Source organism: Kryptolebias marmoratus, linkage group LG9, assembly GCF_001649575.2.
Source record: "Kryptolebias marmoratus isolate JLee-2015 linkage group LG9, ASM164957v2, whole genome shotgun sequence".
Taxonomy (NCBI): Eukaryota; Metazoa; Chordata; class Actinopteri; order Cyprinodontiformes; family Rivulidae; genus Kryptolebias; species Kryptolebias marmoratus.
Genome location: NC_051438.1, coordinates 20,457,385 through 20,482,870, shown reverse-complemented (window position 1 = coordinate 20,482,870; position 25,486 = coordinate 20,457,385). Strand labels below are relative to the sequence as shown.

Below are 25,486 nucleotides of genomic sequence, written 5' to 3'. Positions count from 1 at the left end.
TTTTTTTTAACTATTTCAGGACCTTCATTTGTTTGTTTTGGGTGATTTTGTTCCAAATTTGCTGCTTCTTTTTGCCTCATGACCAGATGACCTTACATTTGACTCTTAAATACTTTGGTGTAGAGAAGATTTTTGATTACTCAATCTAACACTGACAAAGTTAATTATTGTTTCTTAAACACTTTGTAACTTTTTACTTCTCTGATCAGAAGGCATTAACTACTAGTTGTAGATGCTTCATATTATTATTATTACACATGTAGAAGCATGATAAAAATGTTAAATTCTGGTAATTAATTGCTTTAAAATCACCTGAATCCTTTTCAGTCCAGACAAAGCCTTTAACGTGTTTGTGTACATTAAGTGCTTGCTGAAAAAAAGTACTACAAAAAATGTTTTTATAAGTTTAAAAAATGAGCTTAAGGCACTTTAGTCCATCTGTCCACCAGAGGTCAGGCTGAACAGACTAAAAATTTGTGCAGTCACAGTTTATTAGACTTTTATTTAAATTTTTTCTATTTGCACTTTTTACTGTAAATATCTTCACAGCAGGAACCAGTCAGTTCATAATAACCTCTACTTTACCTGCTCACCATGCAGGTTGAACAAAAATACACAAGTAATGCAAATAAACAAATTTTATAAATTATTTTTTATAGATTTACCTTAATCTTGCTCATCCTTCATATAGTCTAAGATCCACAGTGCAGGGAGATACAGAACAAACAAAACTGTGATTTGATATGATTTTATTGAACAAAAAAATAGCAGAGGAGATCATTTACACATTAATTGGTGTAGATTTCAAAGTCACTTTGTGCTCAATGGGTCCTGTATTTTTCGAGAGTAAGGCCACTGGTAATGTGCTCTTCTCTGAGTTTCTAGAAACGTCACGTAAGACAAAACATTTTGGTTGAGAGTCGATTTTAAAAAAGGCAATTAGACGCTCCGGCTCATCCTGTAAAATCCACAAGGCACCCAGTTCTTAAAGTCTTTCAAAATGAGCCAAATAAATACAGCGTGCTCAGAGAAAGACCAAAAAAACAAAAAAAAAAAGAGGAAAGAATTCAGGAACACGTCTCACTCCAGGATTACCAGCATTTTCATTAAAAACAAAATAAAATACTTGGACAAACTCACAGTTTAGAAACCCCAGCCCAAGCTTATTTCCTGTTATTAGGGTTTTAAACATTAAATATACACAGACTCAAATTTCTGTTAATAGTTTTATAAGACTGAGGCTGCTGGTTTTCTTCCAATTCGGATCAGAAGTATCCATCGAAGCATCATCTTTATGTTGCATGATTTTAAAGTGCAGTAATTTCAGTTTGATTAAAAAAATAAAATAAAATCACACCAACAGTTGAGTGGTTTGGCATCAGCTCGTTTTCTGCAGCCGTTTGGATTCATGTAGTCATCAATAATTCCTCATTTCAACCGTCTGCATATAGATCTCTATTTATACTGCTAATCAAATGTTTTACTACCTACTAATGTTCTACTGAACCGGTAAATATACGTAACATTTTCAGACAGAATCAACGAGAAAATCAAAATCCTTCCAGTTTGCATTTAACGTGTAAGTGTGATCATTAATGCACCTTGATATTACAACCACACCCTAACAGATTATGACAGCTCTTATGCACACGTTCCTTATGGGTGATCTAAAAGCCCACAGAAAGGAAGAATGTGACAAACAGTGTCCTGGTGCCGAATGCAGCTGAACAGGGCTACTTGTGTGCGTTCATGTGAACACGTGAGATTATGGGGGATAAGAAGGCTGGCTTTGCTACACCAGACTGCCCGGCCAGGACACCACAGTCAGCGTGACTTTGTTCTTCTGCAGTTTCAGCATCGGGATGAGGGAGGAGTTGTTCATTCCCACAGTCGTAGCTCCGTTCACGGCCACGATCTCGTCGCCGCACCTGGAGGAGAACCAACTCGTCGTCAACACGGAGCCCGGTTTAAAAACGAGGGAGCCTATTTATGTAATACGTGGCGACTTACTTGAGGCGTCCGTCGAAATGGGCGGGTGTACCGGGCACGATGGTTTTAATGAAGAAGGGCTGCTGCTGCCTGTGGCTCTCCTCATAGCCTCCGACGATGCTGAAGCCCCAGCTCTCGTTGTTGACCTTCTGCAGGACGATGTCTCTGCACCAGTGCATGTGACTGAACGACAAGAAGATCAGAGCCGGAGTGAACTTCACGTAAAAGCAAACAGAATACAGCCGAAGTGCTCGGTCACACTCAAAGCGATCCGCAGCTCCACCTTGGTAAACCCAGCCAGTGAGTCCACAGCGGCGTCCAGCTGTCTCGTTGGCCGTCCATGTTGTCCAGCTCGTCCCCGTTCCCAACCTCGGCGTCCTTCTCCGAGCTGTCAGAGATGGTCTGTATGACTCGTAACACCACCTGGGACTGAGCCGTCTGGGCCTTCAGCGCAGAAACGGCTTCATTGTAGGTCAGCTGGGTCAAATCGACGCCATTGATGCTCAGCAGAACGTCACCTGAGGAAGAGGAGCAAACGTGTCCTTCACTGGACGGTTCTCAAAGTCTGTCTCTGCAAAAAGAGCTCAGAAGCATTCAAAGCAAACAGCCCGGTTCTGCAGAGGCTAATAATGTTAGTTCTGCACTTTTTTTTTTGTTTTTCTGTATGGTTGATCAAAATTTTCTAGTCCAACTTTGTTACCTGCTTTCTGAACTGACAGTTTGGGTTTTCAGATTTTTCTTTGACAACTAAAAGTATGAAGTTTTTTCTTCCATTTTCTGATTGAATTGAAAATTTGTGTATATTAAGTGTTTATCATAATAATAAAAATCTTTATTTTCTACAAAACAGCACTAGGTTAGAAAGCTTTCTCCATCTAGGTACATTACGGTTATTGGACAGAAACATCCAACTAGACAATAATTGCAGTTCATCTTTATAAATCAGATTATAGCTCCTTCGTATTTTTACTTTTGCACACCTAAAAACATAAAAGTGCAACATATCACAAGACAGTCATCTTGTTTGTTTTATAAGACTTCAATTTAAAATAAACTGCACCCAACATTAAAACTTTTTGGTTTCCTGTTAGATGTGTTGAAACCTGCAAGGTTCGCTCAGAAACCGTCTGATTTCGGTCACTAACTGATTATTTGGTACGTTTCTGCTCTACGGCGTCAGTCTGAGCGACGAGAACAACTCTCTGTAGTTTTAATCTTTAACAGGCTGAATTAAAACACCTGCTACAAAATGGGATTTTAGGTCAAATTTATGAAACAAAATTCTCTTTTAGGGCGTAAAGAGTCAAACTGTTAAGTGTTTCAATCTTTGTGATGATGAGTCCTGACATTTCCTTTACTCTGATTGGTCATTTGCATCATAAATACTAGTTTTACAACAGATTTCCATCTTTCTTAACAAAGTAAAAGACGACCACTTGACTCAAGCTCTTGAAGCTGTTGGACAGCCGCCCCCCCTTCATCCGTCATCCTTTGTCAATTTACCCTCACTTTGCTGACTCAATGTCTCCAAACTGCCTGAAACTGATTTCCTCATCCTCGTCACCCGGAGTCTGAAACTTTTCTCTCTCTTTCATCCTGTGTCAGTTTCCTCCAACAACCGATCGCTGCCATAAAACAACCAAATTGCTTGGGAAAATCTCGTCCCCAACACACATTTCGAAAGCAGGTCATCGACACTACAAACACTGCTACAAATTTTTTTAAATCACCTGCTGCCGTGAAAGGAAGCAACCTCTGTCTGTCAGCAAAATATTTTATGAGCCAGGAGGCAGGTTTTAATGAAACTCAGAAAATAATCGACTTTTGGAGTCAACACGATTCAAGCTAACCAACCTTAGCAAACAAAAATTAATATATCTCAGTCAATTATATAAATATGGAGCTACAATTTGGTGTGACAGTAGCTGAGAGTTATCCCTAACACTTACTCTGAGCGCACAAGATCTTTGCTTGGTTAGTTGTATAAATTAACATTATCTTAATAATCATGAATATGAAGTAATTTCTGATTAGGGTGACAGATAACTTAAACCATGCTGATGGGATTCGAGATCAAACTTTGGACATTTGATGACTTGATTGTTTGAAAAGTTCATCTGATCTTTCCTGGAGCTCAGTTTTCTGAGGAGGATTGTGTGTTTAGACGGCACCTCTGCAGAGAAACTAGAGTCGCGCCTCTGGTTTACCACACATCCTCTCTGTTTAATGACCCTTGAGCAACACATTGTGTTCCTGAATAGAAGCAGGACGGGAACACAGAATAACCCTTTTCCTATTCAGCCAATTGTAATTTTTACCCCTTTATTCTACAAAAGCAGTCTGAGGACCAGTTCAGAGCCGCTGTCTAGTCGGTAAACAGATCTTTGCATTTTATGAACCAAAGAACTGCCTTTCAGACAGGAAAACTGAATCCAAAACACTTAAAATTATAATAATTTATGACAGAAGCAAAGACTGAGATTACTCTGACCAGCGGGCATTAAATTAAGTCTTTAAAAAAAAAAGCAGCTGAAAATTCTGAATGGCCATAAAATCAAAACAGCAATTTACAAGTAAATGAGCTCATTTAAGTTTTTATCCCTGCAGATGGACAGTTTTAACAGTGGTAAATGATGATAGCATAGCCTTAAATATGAACACGTACAACAACTTCCCAAAAATAACCAAATTATTACATTATTCTTAACTAACACAGTCCTGTAAGCTGTGTTTAATTATCTTAACCCCAAAAAATGATATAACCAGGGTAAGAATTAAACTATGAGTGGATCATTCTGATCTTAATCACAGTATATAGACTTTTATTCACCTTAATCAAACTTTTATATCCCATCAGAAGTTTTCACAGCATTCTGGGACACATTGCTGCTTTAAGATGAACGACTTTAAATAATAAACTTGTTTTCAGTAAAGGTTTTGCAGCGATGTAATGAGACATAATGTGAGCACAAGTCAACAGTGAACACATACTGTGGAACATGTAACCTATGAGGATGAATCAATAGAGTATTATGTTCACATCTCACCTAAAATAAAATAAGAATATTGACTGATTTGGAATAAAATCAAAACTCAGTTGTAAATATTCCCCCTGTCTTTCTTTGACAACAGCTTATACCTTCACATTTTCTAACCAATTAGTTTCCTGTACAATAAAGTTAAATTAAAAACAGATCCACTTCATTAGCTCACAGGAACCGTGTATTTTCATTTAGCAGCAACTACAGTAACCAAAATTAGGCCTTTTACATAATTAGTCAATTAGCAGTAAGCAATAAGCCAAAAACTTGCTTGTTTTCTGATGTAAGATTATAAAATAAAATTTGCATTATTTTTTTTTAAACCTGTCCATCATTTTGTTGAGGCACAAGTGCAAATTCCCTTAGTGAGGGACAAACGAAAGATTTAATTATTCCGTTCCAGACAGGGACAGATTCTTTGTGATAATTCTTTCTGATTTGTACCTTTTTTGATGGTGCCATCTCGGTGCAGACAGCCAACGGGCTGCACGCTCGTGATGTAAACGGGCAGCCGGCTGCGACAATCCCTCCCCCCGGCGATGGTGATGCCCAGAGACGTTCGAGGCTCCTTCTTCAGGCTCACAGTCTTCTCCTGACAAAAAAACCCGCCAGGAGGATCCTGTGCGCAGAACGTGAATTATCAGTGACAAGCGAGAACAAAATCATTGTGCTGAACGTGAACTAATGGCTTTTTTTTAAAGGACGACATGAAGCAAAAATTCACAATTTATTCTGTTTTAATGTGAACTCCGTGCAGCCAATTAATCTCCATCTCTGTGGTATTCTTTGACTTAAGTGAGCCCTCCCAGAGAGCCACTTGTAGAAACAAATGTGAAACAATTGAGATGGAGCTGAGAGGTAAGGGTAGGAGCGACGTGTGAGGATCGACACTCGGCTCTCGTAGTGGAAAAGATGTGTGGAAAATGACAACTTCAACCAGCTCTCGTTGCTCTCTGGAGTCTGTAAACTGTCAGGAGGGAAGCTCGAGGGAGGAGGAGGAGGGGGGGAGACTCTTCCTTCCCACAGCAGGGAACCCATCCCCCCCAGCAAGACGAAAAGGTTTGACTCTGCAGGCGAAAGCTAACTGTTACCGGCTTTGATCCTCTTGCTTTCCAAAGAAACAACCAGAAAAACAACAAGACGGTGGCCCCGTAGCGGCAGAGCGAGCAGCACCCCGACTCTTTTGATCAGGACAGAGGGAGGCTCCAGAGAGGAGCTTTCATCTCCGCTCACCAAACTCCGAAAGCTTCTCACCCCCAAATGGGAAACTGACCGCGTAGTTTAACCAAGTGATACTGGAACAAACGTCACAATCACACGGTGTTAACAGAGATACTTTGACTCCAGTTTTAGTTTCTAACAGACCTTAAAAACAACAAAAGCACCTCATTTCCATTCAGGTAAGAATTTGAGTACAACTGCTTAAAATAAGAGACCTAAAATGGCATCATAGCATACAAGAAGAAATGTGTTGGTTGATTATTAGCAGGAGGGAAAATGTTTCAGCTGCATGATTGGACTAATATCAGAACATGCTGTTCTAATAAGACAAATATAACTGGCTTTGTCACATACCTGCCTGCTTATATTCTTCACCAAGACAAACCACCAGGGGGCACACCTAAAATCTCCAACCATAGACGCTCATTTTAAAGGAGGTTTACAGCAAGCATGACCACATTAGAGGGGGTTGTAGTCAGTATAGAAATCTCTATTAAGGATGCTTGAAATGTGTTGTACAAGCTGGAACAAAACACAAACATCAACACCAAAAAAGCAGCATATGCAAGGCCACAGCGTGGATAAATTGCGCCAAAAAGCCAAACAAGGCTTGTATCGTACAGGAATCCACTTATCCTAAATCACATGTGGTCACATTGGTCTTTTTGCACATGACTTGATCCTACGACAGGCAGCATGTGACTATAGGTGGAGTTGTGTAGAATAACTGTATTATAAACAGCTGACTGATGGAAAGTCAAGCTTATGCAATAAAAAGGCCACAGTTAGAGTTCTGGAATATGTGATTTTTTTATGTGTTTTTGTCACATTTTACTCAACACTACCCCCAACCAATCACCTGCAAACTGCATCTTGTGGGAGTGTAATTTTTAACATGGCACAACCAGCGATTCAAGAAGAAGCAAAACTTTGGCTGAAGTTGTCATGAAAATGGAAAATAAACACACACAAGTGAGAGTATCAGAAACTGTGGCTTCATTTGAAATGTTTCCCGTTACCCCAAATCAAAGCGCCCATTTCTCACAAGGAAATGGTCAATGCTGGAGAAACTGTGGTTGTCAGAAAGCCCATCACTATCATGTTTTCTGGGAGTGTTATACTCTCCAAAGATACTGGGCCGCTATAAATGTTGCAATTAACCAAATTTTTCAAATCAACATTGCATCAAACTTCAAAACCATGTTTTTAGGATGCAAAACCCCCAAAATGCATTCAGTTGACGGATACCTATGGAATATACTGGTGGCAGCCGGAAAAAAGGCAATTACAAAAAAATGGATGTTGCAAACAGAACCTACTGTCAGAGAATGGGCCCAAATAGTGACAGACATTTACAAAATGGAAAAAATAACAGCCACAGTTAATCTAAAAATAGATTTATTCTTCAAACATTGGAATAAATGGGAAAAATATCTCAAAAAATATATGCCAGAAATAATTTAAACCAAAATAAAAGGATGCCACCAAATTTTATTTTATATTTTATAATCAAAGTTCTTTGTTCGAAGTGATGTTTTGTGGATTTATAGAATCATATAACGGATATTTTTGTTAAGGCTACACTCTCTGACCATGTTTTTTTTTTTTTCGTGTTCTCTTTGGGTTCTTTCATAAAAAAAAGGAGAAAAACCCGGATAGAGACATGGGAAGATGATCTTGTGTGGGGCCACATGATTTCGAGAATGTACCAGACCAATTTGTTGTAGCTTTGGCTGGGCCATACCAACAGGTTTGGTCGGTGAGGAGTGATATGCTAAATGTTGATGTCAATATCTGATCTAAATAAAAATAAAAATAATAAAAAAAAGAAATGTTTCCCGTTACCTTCAAGTAGGTGGACTGCCGCCTGAAGTACTGCGGCTCCGGAGCCCTCCTGGCTGCTCGGCTGTGTTGTCCCTCTCTGCTGCCTCCCGCTTCCTCCAGAGCCTCTGCTGGCCTCATAACCGCGAAGTTCACACACTTCTCACTGGCCTTAAACACAACCAATAAATAAAAACGATGGAAATCTTATCAAAGATGTATTGTCACACGACAATACATGCATGACAGCAACCATAATGAAGCTGAAAAACAAAACAATACTGGAGCAAATTTACTAGTTAGCATCTGATACACCAGACAAAGGATGGTTAAGAATATTTTTAGCTGAATTTCTTCCTGAAATTTAGTGGAACAGATCATTTCTGGTAAAACTCTTTACTCTTTAAGTTAACAAGCAAGATTTAAAGTTGGAGTTGAGAAGAGAGAAGGCTGGATTGCTTCAACAAAGTGTTGAGATTTTCACAAATTTGAATCACTCACTGAATGAGATTTCATTACCCCAAGAAATCACAGGAAGTTTTTTCCCCCAGAGTTAGGGACTTGGCAGTAACTTTAGACACCTTAATTTGTGCTTTGAACGACAACAAAAACTATTTTTTTTGTATGTCAGCTTTAAAAACTATGATCATTTTATGATGTGGAGCATTTAGGTGACTCACTGAGCCTCTTGGTTACATTGGCCTTTAAGAAAAATAGTCAGTGTTGAATTTTACTTGCAGAGATTCAAAGTTTGTTTGAGTTACAGCATATAATCCATTTAACACAGAGATAGTTTTGTGTTTACCCTGCTTGTGTAGCAGCAGTAGGAATCCATCTGTTGCATGTCTTTTAAACAATTATGACACTGATGTGACATTCTGGACAAATATTTATGGTTGAGAGGATTCTTTTCCCAGCATATTTATGAGGCCTTGATCTGTCCTGCAGCTCAACAAAAAGCGTTTTTGTCTGTGGCAGATTGCCATTTGATTTGTTAGATCTATGCTCTTGATAGAGTCATCCAATGGGTTTTGAATAAAGGTCAGACTTATTTTTATGTGCAGAATTGCTGTTAAGTTTGTTAAGTTTTAAATCATTGCAATCCGAGTGAAAGCAGCCACTGAAACTCCAACTTTTTGATACATTTGAGTGTCTGAGAAAAGCTTTGACGGCTATTTAAACATAAACATTTGTTTGACAGTGTGGCATAAGTTTTCCATTTTTTTTTAGAAACACAGTTGTTAATCTTCTTTTCTCAGTTAGTTAAATACACGCTTTCTTAGTGTATTTTTAGAAAACATTTCTAATATTTAAATGTCTAAACTCACAGTTGCACCAAGACAAATGTGTAACCAAAGCACAAAACTACACTATAACTAAACAAGCTCAAGTACCAAATGTATCGCAGGAAGTGCATACATCAGTTTTAAACCCAAGGTATGAATGGGAAAAAAAATCCTGGAAGAAATGGACATTGTCTGCAGCCATGTTTGCAAAAGTTTTAAACAAAGATGTTGAACGATCTGATAGAACTTTAAGTATGTGTTGGAGCTACTACCACACCAAATTTTAGCTCATTATCTGTAATAATGACTGGGTTGTAACCATTTTTGTGTTTGTTAAGGTCATCTATGGCAGCCATCTTGAATCAGGTTGATTCTAAAAGTTAATCAGTTGTGGACGAGCATCCAATGATTGTGTTCTGAGACTTTCACTAAAACCCGTTCAGTGGTTCATGAGATATTTTGCTAAACTGGTAGACAAAGGAACACACAAACAGGCATTTCCATGGCGCCCGCCGCTATAAAATCTGTGGTTTCTACCTGTATGATTTGGGCAGCGCTCTCAGGTGTGCCGTGCATCAGGTCGTGCCCACCGATGGCCAACACTTTATCATTTTTCCTCAGCTTTCCATCTTCGGCTGCCAAACCACCAGGCAAAAGGTCCAGAATGAAAACCCCGCTCTCGTCAGACTTGCGAATGAGTTTGATGCCGAGCGGCTCCGTGCGGTGGGTCTTCGTTAGCATCACGTGCAGAACCCTGCCGGTGTTCTGGTTGGATGGAGAGTTGCCAAGAGGACTGACAGAGGGCTGGGGGGCAGCAGAAGCGGAAGGGGAGGCGTGATGATCCGAGCGTTGATCTCTTATTTTGAACCCTTTCTCCTGCATGACGGTGAGCCTGAGGAGCGTCGCCTGTTGCAACACTGCGATGGCTCGGGAATGAGGAACCGAAGCCAGGCTGACGTCATTCACCTGGAAACACGACACCACAGAGGTGAAACAACACTGTCACTGGAAAGGGAGCTCAGCATAAATACCGTCCTACACCCCGTCTATGCAATTATGGGTCACTCTGTGCTGATATGGATTTAACTTGAAGCAGAAAAGTTCAATCTAAAATTATCCTGCACTAAAATTTTACATTTGTTTTCTTTTTCTTTCTGACTAAACTAACAAATTCAGCACCACACATATTTAACAACAGTGCTTTCTTTGACAAACAAGCATTCATACAGATTACATTTTGTTGCATATCGAAGGTAAAGTTTCCACAAAAAAAAAAGTGTTTTATAACAGGGGAAAAGAAAGTGCTTCAGGAGCTTTCTGATGAAATCTTCACTGTATTTTATAACTCCTAGCTGGCAGGTCTTCATCTTTCATTTCCAGTTTTGGGATTAGTTGGCTTTATTGAAAGGTTGTTTTTTTTTTCCAAAAATAAAACTGAAGCTCAGTTTCCAGCACCTCATACCAGGACGGCCAAAAGTAGAGAGCGCCAAGGAGGATGAGGGGGATGGGGAGAATAAATACTACTAGAAATTTTTACCTAAATTATTATTTTTTTTACCCCTTTTTCCTTTTATGTATAAATCAGGACAATAACCATAAAAAGATCATGATAACTGAATGTTACTTCTAAACAAATTGCTTTATATTCTGATGTGTCCAGCCTTTAAAAATAATGGATTTAGTTTTTGGACCCTACGTTACGTCTGACATCGAACCGTATTTTAAAATGAAAGTCAGTAAATCAGCCAGTTGCAGTTGCTCTCTGACATGACGTGCGTTTGTGCCTGGTAAACACACCCTGTTACCGTGGAGTTAAAACTCGCCTATCTTGAATATCTACTTCACCCCCATTACTGCTAAAAAAACTGCCTTGTTTACAAGAGCATGAGAGCGCGGCTTCGAGTTTTGACTTCAAACCTCTGGTAGCTGTCACGCTATGCAGGGTTTCCCACACATTAGTGACGTTTGGGCGGGGCAGCCAGGTGCTCCTCATACATTTAGTGTTTAAGTTTTGATTTTCATTATTCAAAAATCATATGGTTTGTTTTAACAGTAGGACTGCATGTGGGTCATCCATTAACATTCCCCCTTTCTCTTTATCAGACATGTCCATTCATGTCACACCAGCCCCTCATTTATAAAAGTCCACACACATTTAATAAAGACACGACATCATGAAGGAAAGGTGAACGACTTAAAACAGGTTGATAAAACCAGAACTGAAAAGAAAATAGTAACAGTTTGTTATGATGAAAAATAAATGACCAAATCAAAAATGTAACTGTATCCTTGGTTGCGAAAAATGTCAGCTATTATTTACAGTATGCTGCTGAGTTCATGTGCAATTTAATAGCAGTGTATTGAATGACAGAGTTCAGTGTAGTTTAGTGCAAAGTAAATATGTGCAAAAATCATTACACTGCTCGGGTACAAAGAAAAACTTTAAAAGACACCTGGAACGCCCAAAGAACATCTGAACAAGATCAATTAAAAATATCAGGAAAAACAAAATATAGAGAAGTGACGGAGAGCTCAAGAGTTGTACAGAGTATGATTATTATGATACGTATAACAACACCAGATAATAATAATGAACAGCATACATCCCAGCCCACAGCCTCCAGGTATAATCGGCTCCAGTGAGGAACTTTCTGCTGTGAAGGAGACACCTGGCATTGTGGGAAACACAATCCCGTCCCTTTCCTTTGTCTCACCTCTAAGATATGGTCCCCCGGGGCCAGTCTTCCATCACGAGACGCTATCGAGTCCCGGATGATCTCCTGGACGACGATGTTTCCCAGCGGTGTGTCTTTTCCCCCAACGATGCGAAGGCCCAGCTCCTCCTCGGGTTCATCTCGGATCAGCTCCACCAAGTTGGCCTCGGCCACCAGACTGGACCGCAGAGGGGTGTTGTCTGGAGGAGAAAAGGTGAACCAAAACAAAAACGTCTGAACTTCCTGTTTACAGTCCTCCTCTCTTTTGAGGGGCACGTTTAAAACTACCTGATTATTGTATTTGTTAGAGAAAAGCAGATACACGAAGCACAAGTTCGGATGTTATTGTTCCAGACATTATGTTTGGTTGCAGCTGTAACATTGTACTCTGCAGACTGATAACTTAAAATGCAGGAAAACAAAGACTAGTTGTGAACTTAGGAATCAACTAAACTCAGCCTTATTTAGATTTTACATCTTTGTTTAGAAATTTGTAAACCATTTCTCCCTCACTTGTAGCTAAAAGTATCATAAATTAAGACACTGATGAAAATATTTTATATATTTTTACACATCAGTTGAAACAGAATTGTTTTTCTACTCAGTTACACAAATAAGATAAAAATCTAATAACTGCAAGTCAAATTTCTCATGTTGTTGCAAAGGTAAACATTAAAATGAGAAAAATCAAGTCTTTTGAAAGAATCGTCACTTTACAGAACATGCTGAGTATTTAGGACCTACAGCAAGAGATTATTTGAAGTATTATTATCAAATCATTAACTCTGCATCCTTCATTTTTTGTTGCTTTTTGCAAAGAACAAATGTGTCTGATTTGTGAAAGTTCACAAAGGTTTAGAATGATAAAAAAAGAAACACCAGACCTGCAAAAATCATAAGAAACAAAGTTGCATCAAGAGGTACAAACAGAACCAAAATATCTCAAATCAAACTTATATTTAGAAGAAAAAACACTTCATGTGAAACACTTCCCTAACCTAATGCTGAAAAACAGACTAAAAAAGTGCTTCAAACGTGGAATTAGGATAATAAAACTGCAGCACCTCAGAAAGTGTGAAGGATACAGAATAACTACAACTTAAATGAAAGGTTTCCGACATAAAATGGCCTCCCTTCGCTTCAGCACAAAACTAGAAGATGCCTGATAGAAGAAAATTCCTTAGCCAGATAAGATCACGGTTGTTGTTTTTTTGTGGTAATATCCAGCATGTTTGCAGAAATCTGTGCCATGATAAGATCTATGGAAAAGAGGACCGAGTTTCCACATAAAGCTTTGAGAAAATTCAACAACTAAACCTCAGAAATGAAAGATCTGAAGTCTGATTTATATTCATTTTTTTTGTAAAGTGATGCACCTTTGACTCGTGAGACATTCAGGCAATATTGTCCAAAGATGTGGTCGACTATAATAAACATTCACTCCCTCTCTGACTTCGATGTGAAATGGTTACATAATCGGGTTAACGTTTAACTCGTTCACAATCATCTGTCCTTCTGAGATAAGGTACATGTTCCCCACAAAAACCTGACTGTTACTGTAAGATGTAGAAAATTAAAAAATACAAAATATTTATTTTGTGGTTACTGATCTAGGATTGCTTCAAGCACAACGATGGAAATACCTTTCTCTTTCTGAGATAATTATGTAACCTTAAAACAGTTTACATATCAGGAACAATAAACTACAGAATTAATCTGAGTTTTTCCTCTGTTTGTGGTTCGGTTGGATTGGTTGAGCACATCTTTAAAGACTCTTTTAGATCAGATCCTACTTTCAAACTGCTCACAACAACCACAAGAAACATATTAATCTTTACTCGTAAAAACATGCAGAGCCTGCCCAGCACCGCGTTAAAAAGTAACCTGTTTTTGAACCGAAGTGATTTCTGAAACACGCAGACTCTTTCACTTATCACCTCACAAGCCAGGTTTAAAGCCCCATTTTGCTGCATGTCAGTGTCATGCTTGACAGTACAGGGGTCAAAGTTAATCCATCTGTGATTAAAACTCGGACTGGCCGTGTATGTGTGAAGAAGTGCGTGCGTGCAGCCACACAGATTTAATCAACAGTGCTGTTGTTACACAGCTAATTCACTGACGTTGTTACTACTACTTGTTGTGTGTAAGCAAACGCTCACAGGGCTCTGAGCTGCCTCTGTTTGGATTATGTGTATTACTAAAAAAGAACAGCAGCAGAATTATAACAATGGTTGTCCTATTACTGTCAAAAAAAAAGGATAAGCTCTAAAGAAGAGCAGACAGTGAAACTGAGGTGACCTGAACTTTTAGTTATTACAGTAAATTACATCTTTCCGTGTTCTCAGGCAAAACTATAGACCGTTCTGACGCATGCACGGGACGAGCCGTCTCCATGCTGAAGACCAACAAAGCGCACTAACAGAGGAACTACTTGGAACGGGACAGGTTTAATCTGTGATATTCATTTACTGAGTTTGATGATCCGGAAACTGGAAAAGAGCGATGCAACAGAAAAGTTAAACTATGTGTAAAAGCTTAAGCCAGCTGACGAGCTACAATGTTGGCAGAAATGGAGGCCATTGAACTCTGACCCCTACGAAGACGCAAATGCGATGGAATGGATGAACGATCCGAATCAGCTGCCGTTGATTTTGTGCCCTGATGCAGTAACTTATCTGATTTTCAGTCTGAGCCAATTCGTAAGCAAAGAGCTCAAGGCAGACAGAAGTCTAAGCCTGCAATCATTACATCTCTGGTTGAGTGGAGGAAACCAGCGTTGTTGTGAGGAATGAATACCACATAAACACCAGAGTAGTATCTAAATACGTAAACTACTAATAAAAGTGAGCTTTTAACTTTTTTTTCCACAACATATTACGCAGCATTCTCCCTCTCATTAAAAGTCAATATAAACTATGAGTACCGGTGTCCTGTGACGCAGTGACTGAGTCAACTTTTAATACTTTCTGTTATCAGATAAAATCACATGTGAAAGTACATCAGGCAGACCTGTTAAAACCAAGTCCATGTTCGTTGGAGGTATTTCACCTGAAGTATGACTTTTTATATCTGTCAGGCCTTTTTAACAGACAAAAAGTTTGCAAAAGTTGACCATGACGGTTGAATTAACACCAGTTGCTCTGTATGTTCTCCCTATTCTCTACGTTTATCCACTGAAGCTGGTCTTCCACCATGGCAGTTAAGATGGATTTATATTCCACGAGAAGTGAAGAAATCTGCTCTCGCTGGTGTAGTAGCGAGACAAAAATGGTGTCATCTTGTTCTCTCAGGAGCTCCAAGAGTTAATTTGCGACACAGGGTCCGAGCAGAGCTTTTTTCTTACTCCCAGGGGTTTGCGTCAACTATTGTGTGACTGGTCAGAAATGTGAAGCGGAGGTGGTTAACGTGGCCACGCTTAGGAACCAGCATGGCCGCGGTCCTGCTACGTGTGGGTGCTGCTGAACGGACGGCGGGACTCGAAGTTCATCAAAACCATGGCTATCATCTTAAAATGAGACCACCTCATCCTACTCCTCCATCTCTGAGACTGTCTTACTGTTGAAACAACACGAATCATATTGATTTCCAAGCCATGCGGTTGCTGCGTTTCCGCCAGTGTCCCACATTGGCGCGCTGTAGGGGGAGTGGCTTCCTGAGAGATCGGTAATGGGGTTCCTCTCGAATCCAGCTCTAGGCCATGTGCGCCCAGGATATGACGTCATTGCGGGGCGGTCCATGCAGCACTTTCACACAGACTTTACAAGTCTTTACCTGTTACTGTTATTAACGCCTCAGCAGTTCTGAGCAATTTAGACCCTCATTCAAAAAAAAAAAAAAAAACACTTTCTATCTTATGTGAAAGCAGACATGACGCAACTTGGATGAGTCATTATGTTACTACTAAAGCAGATAAAAATCTTTTAGATTATTTTTATGACTAATATGGCTAATTTTTCAAACGTAAGAACATGCATAGATCATTTATGATATTGTAATCATAACAGCAGGAGCACAAACGTCCAAACAGGCACTTTTATTGGTTTATTGGTAACTGTGTTTTAGAGGACTTTGGTCCCTGTTGTGGGTCGTGTGTTGTTTGAAGGGTTTATCCAATACCGAGATCATCTGGTTAAAACATCTGTGAGTTGGTACATGTTTCTGCAGCGAGACTGATGATTCACCTGAGTGAGACAGAATCAAACCCTTAAGGCTAAAAAAAGAAACTTCTGTGAAGGAATCCATTTCTATTAAACCAAGAAGCTTCTAAAGGTGTCGTTACAGCAACACTCAAGCTTCCTTTCGCAAAACGGTGTGAGGAAGATGTGGTAATATTAAACATGTTTTGACATGAAACAGATTTGTCGAAGTGGGTGACAGCAAAGCTAGTAACAAATGATGAATTGACTCCATACCATCATCGATTTCCTCATAAGCGGGATTAATCAGACCAGGCTCTGACTGATCCCGAAGGGGATTTCGAGAAAGTGTCACCGACTGTTTAGCATCTCCAGAAGGCTCCCCGTCACCCTTACGTCCTTTCAATTCATGCCAAGAGGGCCTCTTCCTCTTCTCTGCTTCCTCCCTCAGCCTTCTAAAAACAGAACATCTAAGAAAAGACAAAAGCATCAAGGATAAGACCAGTGATTCGACTCTTCAAAACAATACATGAAAATCAGACTATAAATAAACATAAGAGTTTGTCCTAATTGTGTCATGATATAAACTGCAGGAATGGATGAATAAACTGGCAAAATAAATTGTAAATGTATTTTAAAATAAAATACTTTCACAGCAAATCAGAGTATCTGATGAGACACGTTGAGGCTGATTCAGTCGGAGAACAGACTGCTGCTTGTCTCTCCCTGAACTTTGTTATTTACACTGAGAGGCTGCAGGAGGGCAACCTGCTGCTCACAACTTACTACGTCACACCTGACCGCAATGTCCACCACACTGGCCGAGTGGAAACACAAACACAGCTAACTCGCACCTTCGTGAGCTCAGTAATTACAAAGCTGTGTTCGTCCTGAGGTTGTACCAACAGGAGTAAGTGTTGCACCTTCGAAGAGGTTGAGAGATTTTAGTAACCAATAACATTAGCAGCAGCATCAATATGGCAGATAACATTAAATTAGCCCCATCCCTATTACAAAAAGCAAAACCATTCCCCTGTATTAAATATAGTATGGTTCACCAAAGCTGATGAAGTGTGAGCATTTCCCCCAGAATCTTACCTGTTGTGCAGGTGAGGCTGTAGTTCGCAGCGCTGCATCTGCTGCTGGCACTCTGTAAAGTGGGGGCACATCACAGTGAGCTTGTCTAGCAGGTTCCTCACCAGCAGGCTGGAGGGCCTGCACTGATGCAGCTGCAAGCGCTGGCGATCCACGGGGCAGAAGTCCTGCTCTTTCAGGAAGTTACTGAGGCAATGAAAGCAGTACGTGTGGCCGCACGGAGTATCCATCGGCTTGATTAGGGGTTGTAGGCAGATGTGACAAACCAGTTCATCGTCCACATCGTCCTGGTACTCGTACAGGTGGGTGTCCTGACCCTCATGCTGCTGGCCACACTCCTTACAGACGCGTGCCCACGACAAGCCCGCCGTGCTGCTGGAAGCCTTTGTTTCTGTCGTAGCCATCCTCTGAGCGAGTTCAGTCCAAACCTCTAACAGATAAAGATCAGCGGCCTGTTATCTCCTCGAAAACTCTGGCCAACAAACACGAGTTTATCTCTTCGTGTTCAAAACCGAACAGGCCTCAACGGTGAAATAAAGATCCATAGTTGACGATGTTAGCTTGTCTGCATCTTTATTTTCTGCGGAAAAAGAAGCACGGTGAGGTCTACTGTTCACACGTCCTCAGCAGTAGCACAGGAAATCACAAATCCACAAAGGAGCAGCAATATGGCAGCAAGCTACAGCTGCTTCCCCTCAGCAAGTTTCCTGAGGGAGAAAAGGAATTTTGCTAAAAGTCAGCTAAAAGTCACAGTGCTTCTCACTGAAATGACTAAACTCTGTGAAACGAGGCAGAAATAAAACTGGACCGAGGTTAAACTCCTGATTACAGGAGGAACAAACGAATAGTACATGTCACAAGTATAAAAATCTGAATTAATATAACTTCCGTATTTAACCAACAGGAGTCTCCATGCCTTTAAGCAGCTTATCATCTCCTTTTAAAACCATCCCATGAAGAAAAAACTGATTGTTAATGCTTTCTTTGAACATTGTATTTAAAACAATAATAGGTAAAAATCTACCACATGCGCTCATCAAATTTTCTGCTCTAACATGATGTGAGCAGTGACGAGACATCCAACAGTGGACTCTGATTAAAAAACATTATCAGTGAACATTTGTGAAACGGTAACCTTGATTAGAATCAAAACACGTAATTTTAGGAAACTTTATGACTGGTGTTCAACAAAATTCCTCACTGACACTAAAGAAAAAAAAACTATCAAGTACTCCTAGAAACAGCTCTTTTCTAAGCTTAAAAAAAGAGGAGGAAAACAGTTTCTTGCACACAACCTTGGGTGAAAGGGGGCTACACCACCATCATACCTTCATGGGATCCCAGTCCAGATTTCAAACAGAAAAACAAAACAAAACACTGGTTTATTCTCAGCGTGACCAAAGCAACTCAGAAGAGATGATACCTTTATTGTTAAGCGTCGGGTAACAACTGCATGCAAACTCGAGACTCCAGCAGTCGCCGTAAGCTTGAATGAAACCAGAGCTCAAGCTCCCCCCGGCAGCAACAGACCATCAGAATAATGCCTGTGTGTGAGAGAGACTGCACATATTTGTGTGCAGCAGTTTGGACGTATATGAGCAGCTCTGACTGCACCGGTTTGAGGAATGCAGAGAGAGGGGGGGATTGGGACAACCAGGCAGCAGAGAAATGTTCTTTCTGCCTCTGTTGTCAGCGCCAATAAATATGCATGTGTGTGCAAATCAGTGTGAGCTCATCCTGCTGATGTTGCACTGCCACAGGTAAAGGACTGTCAGTAAATGATTGATAGCAAAGACAAAAGCTGCATTAGAAATTTGTGTGCACAAGTCTTTCCATTTGTCTTTACTTTCCACAGGGCAATCCCCTTTCCTGTAATTGATAGGGGGCATGGATCTTATAGTACAGTAAAAAAAATAAAAGCCAGACTAGACTATTTATATTAAAACAACACGACCTGGTGCAAAAATGCAAAAATCAGACACTGATGTAGGCTCAATCCTATGTTCCAGTGTTACCCCTATACACATATTTTTAAGTCACACAAGGTTGCATGAAGAAATGGGACACCACTTTAAAAAGCTGACAATCAGTCGTTACAGACTGGTTTAACAAAGTCAACATGCTCATATGCTAGGAGAATACCTGAAACTAGACATTACAGTGTAATACTAAGCTGTTTGCCATTTTGTATGCTTTTTAATTGATCTTGAACATTAAACCCCAAACAAAACATCAATTTACTTCCAAGTGAGTCCACACAGAAACACAACATTTTGTTGTTTCTAAAGATATCCTGTTTCTAGAAATGTCTTCATCCACACAGAAAAACACCAAAAACGACCCAAGAAGCTGCTGTAATAACGCCAGGCCTGTATGTGGCTCAGTAATGATGCAACAAAAATACAACAAAAACAGGAAAGGTGTGGAGCATGCATCTAAAGCTTTCACGCTTGGTGTAAAATGTAAACAACGAGAAGAGGAGGACGCCCTTGAGTTTAGAGTTGTGTTGTTCATGAACGATTCGTTCAAACGAATGAATATTTTGAGTGAATAAACTGAATCGAATCACTTTATTCACCGATTCGTTGCTTTTTTAGTTCAGTTGAGCTCAGTGCGAGCGGAAGTTGAACTTTCGTGTTCTATGACTTAATCTTAACGACACAGCGGCGTGCGGGCGGGGAGGGACTGTTGACACCTGAACTTGAGATTCATTCACTGCAAATGAACTACATGTATCACTCAGTGGATGAAACAGTCTGACTCTGCCCTGAGGGATTCTAACCGTTTCTTCCTTGCGGGGATTTGCTCCCAGGCTTTTGGCAGCGGCATCCGTTTATCCAAACTAACTGCTAATGTTGAGTCAAGCCTCATGAAAATAAACGTAGACACACCCCCGTTCCCATTATCTTAACAGACTGATTCGTTCAATAAACGTACTGATGATTCGTGCATGCACATAAACGGAACTGCTGCCGAGGAGGGATTTGCTGGCTTTGTACTGTGCTGAAAGTGGTGCCGTCTCATTCACTCGTGTGCTGCATGAATAAACTGCTTGAACTGAAGGATTCGGTGAACGAATGTTTTGAACGAATCATTTTAATGAACTGATTCTAGGGATTCAGTAAACTCAAAAGAGCTGCCGTTCCCATCACTACTTGAGTCATTGGTTAGGTTAGAGGAGGGGTTATGACATCAGTTTTCAAAAAGGTTGTGTTTTGGCTGCCCGTCAAAAAAACACAAGGGTTGTTTTTCATTATTTTCACTCTGAAACCTGTTTTTAAAAATATGTTTTGAGGTTCCTTAAAACGTAATTTCCATGTGGACGCAATGCTAAAAAGATTAGGGAGAAACATTCCCATACAAAATGAGAAATTCCTTCAAGTTGCTAACATGGCTGACAGTTGTTTCAGATGCAACAGGATTGTTGACAAACGTCCCAAATGTGTTTCTCAACTCTTATAATCTCCATTTAGGGTGTTTAAATATATAAATGTTTAATTGTTTGACCCTAAAACAAAGATATCCAAGAAGAACAGGACCAACTTAAAGCCGGTGGATCAGTTTGTGTAATCGACTGTATAAGCAAATTTTGGTGCCATTAGCCGCATGCTGGTTAGCATTTATGACACCAATTATTTGACCCATTTCACAGCAGACATTTTAAACTTGAAGGAGCAAGAAAAGCACAGGCGTTTAAATGGGGCTGCATTCCATTTAAAAGAAGTTCTGCTTGTTAGGATTTTTACAGAACAACTAGCACATGTAGCAGCTTTTCCTCCTCTTTCAAGTTAGAAATGTCTTTGAAAATAAGCCTGTTCTATTCATGATGGACTATTCTCCTTTATTATGAATTTTATGTTCACTGTCACACCCTTAAGTGACAAATGCCAGTGAATTATTAGTTTTGTGATACTAAAATATAAGAGGTTCCAATTTTTTTTTTTTTCCTCAACACATGATTTCATCAAAAGAGAGAATAAAGAAACCTGAATAAGCTCAGAGTTATTGTATCTGTAAGTTTCTGGCCCCGAAGCCATCATATCAGATATGAATCAATGCTCATTATTTTCAAACAAACGCAGCTGTGTTGATCTACGTTTCTCAAGCGTACAGCATCGAAATCCAACCAGGTTTGCTTCCATATTCAAAAATCCTTCATGTGAACTAAAAACATATCAGGGGGTTTATCTGTTGCTAAGAAAACACAAACAATCGAAAGATGCCACCTCAGTTTTTAGTAACATTTTAACAAGACGTAACTACCAACCAAAGTGTTTCACGTGGAAGCTGAAAGCTCAGAGCAGCAACTGTTATATTCATAGAAATAATTTATTTACTAGTCTGCTGAGATGCGTGCAAAACGTTGGGACTGACTGAAATGGTCCGGCCAAAAACAACAAACTGTTTTTCCTGGGAAGAAACTGTCCTGCAGTAACCTGTACAGTCCAGTGGAAGCTCCTCGCTGTTATAGAACTACTTAACAGTGGCAAAAAGACAGATTGTTTATTTCTCTTTATTTTCTGTTATGTAAATTAATTGCTCCAAATGTCTGCAATGACTTAAACAAAAACAAAAAATATATCTTTAATGTTTGATCATAATGAAGAAAACATGTTCTCCAGCTCTCTGTAAAGTTGTCTGTTTTGTGAGTTTTTAAAATGTGAGTTTTAAGGAACTTTGGAATTTTGTTAGACCTTATGCTTTGGTTTAAATTAAAACATTTGATAGAAAGGCACACCTTTGACAGAACCACAGCTTATTATTCAGCATTCACCCTATTGTTTTCTTGTTTTTTTAAGTTTTCTCTACAGTTTTTGAACTCCAACTAATTCTATAAACTCCGTGCTATTTTAGTCTTTCATTTATTAAAATGTTCAGCTCAGGATGTGGGTGCTATAAATTTTGGTTTTGATAACTTTCATATTTTTAAAAATATTTAACTTCATTTACAAATATTTTCCCCATTGAAATACATTGAGAGCTCTTCAGTTCTTTCAACACATTGTTCCCTTTGAAATCTGCTCTATTTGTGTTGTCTTATGATACTTTTAGCTTTTAGTTAGCATTTTTCAGCTTTTAACTACACTGTTAATGCGTTTCACCATCATTTTGCTACTTTTAGCTTTAGCAGCTCCATTCCAACTTCTTCAGCAAAGTCATTAAACGCAGAAAATGTCATTTCTCTACCTCTTCATACAAGCAGCCTCAACATGAGAGAACTTCATATCCAAAAGCCTTGTAATCATGTGAGAAGGTAAGCTTCCAGGGGAAATGTCTGTGGGCCGACTACGTCCTCCGGTCTCCATGGGGATTACCGGAGGTGGCATTTCTTCAAAGCTGGGTCGAATCCCTCGCTTTCATGGCCGACTCGAGTGAGTCACATGTGCTGCAACCGCACCCTCGGCGAACGCAGGTGAGGCCCTGTTAGACAATCATTTCTTTCCAATCTGTGAGGCAGGAGGAGGTGTGTCATCTACTTTTATCTTAAACCAATGTCTGGTATTACTAATAACAGTAAATACAGCACATAAAAAGGAAAACTAATCAAATGCAGACAGCGCTGTGAAACAACTGAATCATCAGTGTCTGAGAGTCACATTATACAGAGAAAGTCTCTGACAGGTGAGATATTAAAATACGTTTCTTGTTGACATCCTAAATATGTATTGAACCCAGCAGTTCATCCACAAAAATAGCGTGCTTTGTTTTTCTTCAGCACAAAGACTGAATTGTTCCAGAGCTCAGGTAACCTTAGACAAGCAGAAGCCTGGAATCTGGAGAGATGTGGAGCAGCATAGTCTGATGGTGTTCAGCTGAAGCTCGACAGATTGCTGTGATGTCTTCATGTATGAATTCCTGCTCACTGATTCCTTCCATAGCCAAAAAGTTTGACTTTCAAGTTCAGATATGCACTGAAAATCTACTTTTTTATTATAAGAGGTAAAAGCCGAAATGATTTCACTGTCCAGATTGCAGGACAGCAGCAAGATGCAAATTCCTCACACTTTACATACAATCACAAATATTTGTTTTGCACAAGCAGGAAATTTTCTATATCAAACACATTATTACCCAAACCATCTATCCTTGCGTCTTGCGTATTTATAAAAACCAAAATTGCCTCACGGTCCACCGTGCTCAGACTGGCACGCCATCTCGACCACAAATTGTGCTGCGTCTAAACCGTTCCCGCCGCTTCCATCGCTGTGTGCAAAAACACAACGGCAGGGTAACAAATAACAACACGCCTCTCCTTGAACCGTCAGCTTCAAAGGGGATGCTACAACTTTCCAATTAACACTTCCAAATGCATCTTTTCCTACCGGCATGTTTCGTTCGAGCAGCATTCGGAGACGTTATAGTGGCAGAGGTTTTTATATTTCAGGCTTTTGTTGGTGTACGTTAAATTTATACAAGGAGCAGCTGTTTGTGTGGCAAGAGTCTGGTCAGATTATGTTTAAACTCGTGACGTGGACGAGCACACCTTGAAGGAACACGGATCACCTGCCACCTCACATCCCAAAGTGTTAAATACACGTCCTGTGCGATGACTCTCAACTACTACCACATCAAAATCTGAGCTTAATATCTGTAATATATAGAAGCATTTGGTTAAGGAGCGCATGCCGCCTGCCGCCTTGCATGCCAAAGTTTCAAACAAAGACCTCCCTTGGTTTATAAGCACTCGAAGTATGCGTTGGGGATGACTCTCAGCTACTACCACACCAGATTTTTAGCTCAATATCAGTAAAATGGGCTGCGTTACTGCCTTGTTTGTGTTTGCTACGGTGGATTAGCAGCGGAGGCCATCTTGAATCGTTGAATCGTGCTGACTCCCAACATTTGTTGCCAAAGTTTACATTAAAGATCTTTCAGTGCTCAGAATACGCGTTTGTGACGACTCTCAGCTACTACCACACCAGACTTTTAAGCTCAATATCAATAAAACTGTCTGCAAAATGGCTCCCTGTGTAAAAACATCACTGTCAAAACAGAACATACTGAGCAAATTAAATAAACATAACACTCTCAGCTCAGTTTTGCTCATTTTTCAAAATAAACATATATAACAAAGTGCTTCCATCCACAGAATGGGGCAATTTGCGCATTAAAAGCCTATTTAGTAATAATAACAAAGCTATTTTCACTCCTGTCAACACTGAGGCCATAAATAACTCACACAAGCCAGACAGATGTGACAGAGGCAGTAAAAGTTGTGTTTTTCTGTTTTTTTGTTTTCTCTGGGAGCTGTGGTTCGGATCGAGCAGAAACATGGCTTCACCTTCAGCTCGGGCTGCTGACTGAGCGGAAACTGCTGCACACCTTGAGCCAAACTCAAAACAAAACAAACAAACAACAACAAAAAAGATCCACTTTTTCTGTCATCGAGCGGACGTCTTCTAAACACAACACATGCTACAATTAACCGTGCTTCTGTCCCCGGTTTTAAAAAACTCTTACAGAGCCCCAGTTTCCAGGAGCCGACGCTGAAACTCGTCTTACCTGCGCGAAGGTTGGTTTCCGGAAGTGGCTAACGCACCGACGGCTAGGACAAAGAGGGCTCCCCGGTGAGCTCGAACAGCGAGGAGAGACGAAACAGCCTGAAAGGTACGGTCAGAGTCTACACCTCCTCATTCTGTGCCTCCTTTTTGTTGTTTTTTACCGCATAAATAAAGGTCCCCAGCCCGCCGCCGCCGCCGCCGCTCGTCCCGAGTGGAACTCGGTTCCACCTGGAGGCGAAGTCTGGGCAACTTTCCCAGTTTCGAGCAAATAAGAGGCTGAACCCAGGAGGAAGTCCGTCCAGGTGTGTGAGCACAGATACACAGCTGCAGCCTGGGCTCCCAGACACGCTCAATGCTCATTTAGAAGAATAAATTAAAGCGTTTCATTAACAGTAATAATAATTATTATTCATTATCGGCACTACTTTCATGTGACCTCCTAAAACAAGAGAATCAGAAAACTGTCAGAATCAAAATCCAAAGCACACAGCAATCCTGAAAACACGTGTGGAGCACAGAAAAGGCTTTCACCATTGGTTCACCTGTGACCTTGAAATCAATAGGGATCATCCTTGACTCAGGAGGTGTCCAGCAGTGCAGTTTGACTTTCCTACGTTACATCGTTGCCTAGTTAGAGAGTATGGACAAGGTTTTCAAAAAAGGGTCATCTGTGACCTTGAC

At 40.1% G+C, this 25,486-nt stretch overlaps 1 protein-coding gene across 1 annotated transcript; it reads right to left on the bottom strand.

Annotated features, from left to right (window-relative positions):
• Positions 1-732: 732 nt before the first annotated feature.
• On the bottom strand, positions 733-25,052 carry lnx2b (ligand of numb-protein X 2b). Its single transcript, XM_017408364.3, has 10 exons — positions 24,807-25,052; positions 17,307-17,883; positions 16,485-16,678; positions 12,073-12,272; positions 9,896-10,324; positions 8,097-8,243; positions 5,475-5,649; positions 2,273-2,507; positions 2,011-2,172; positions 733-1,928 (listed from the first exon to the last, which is right to left on the bottom strand). The coding sequence occupies exons 2-10, from the start codon at positions 17,705-17,707 to the stop codon at positions 1,793-1,795; spliced, it is 2,079 nt and encodes a 692-aa protein (XP_017263853.1). The 5' UTR covers positions 17,708-17,883; positions 24,807-25,052; the 3' UTR covers positions 733-1,792.
• Positions 25,053-25,486: the final 434 nt, after the last annotated feature.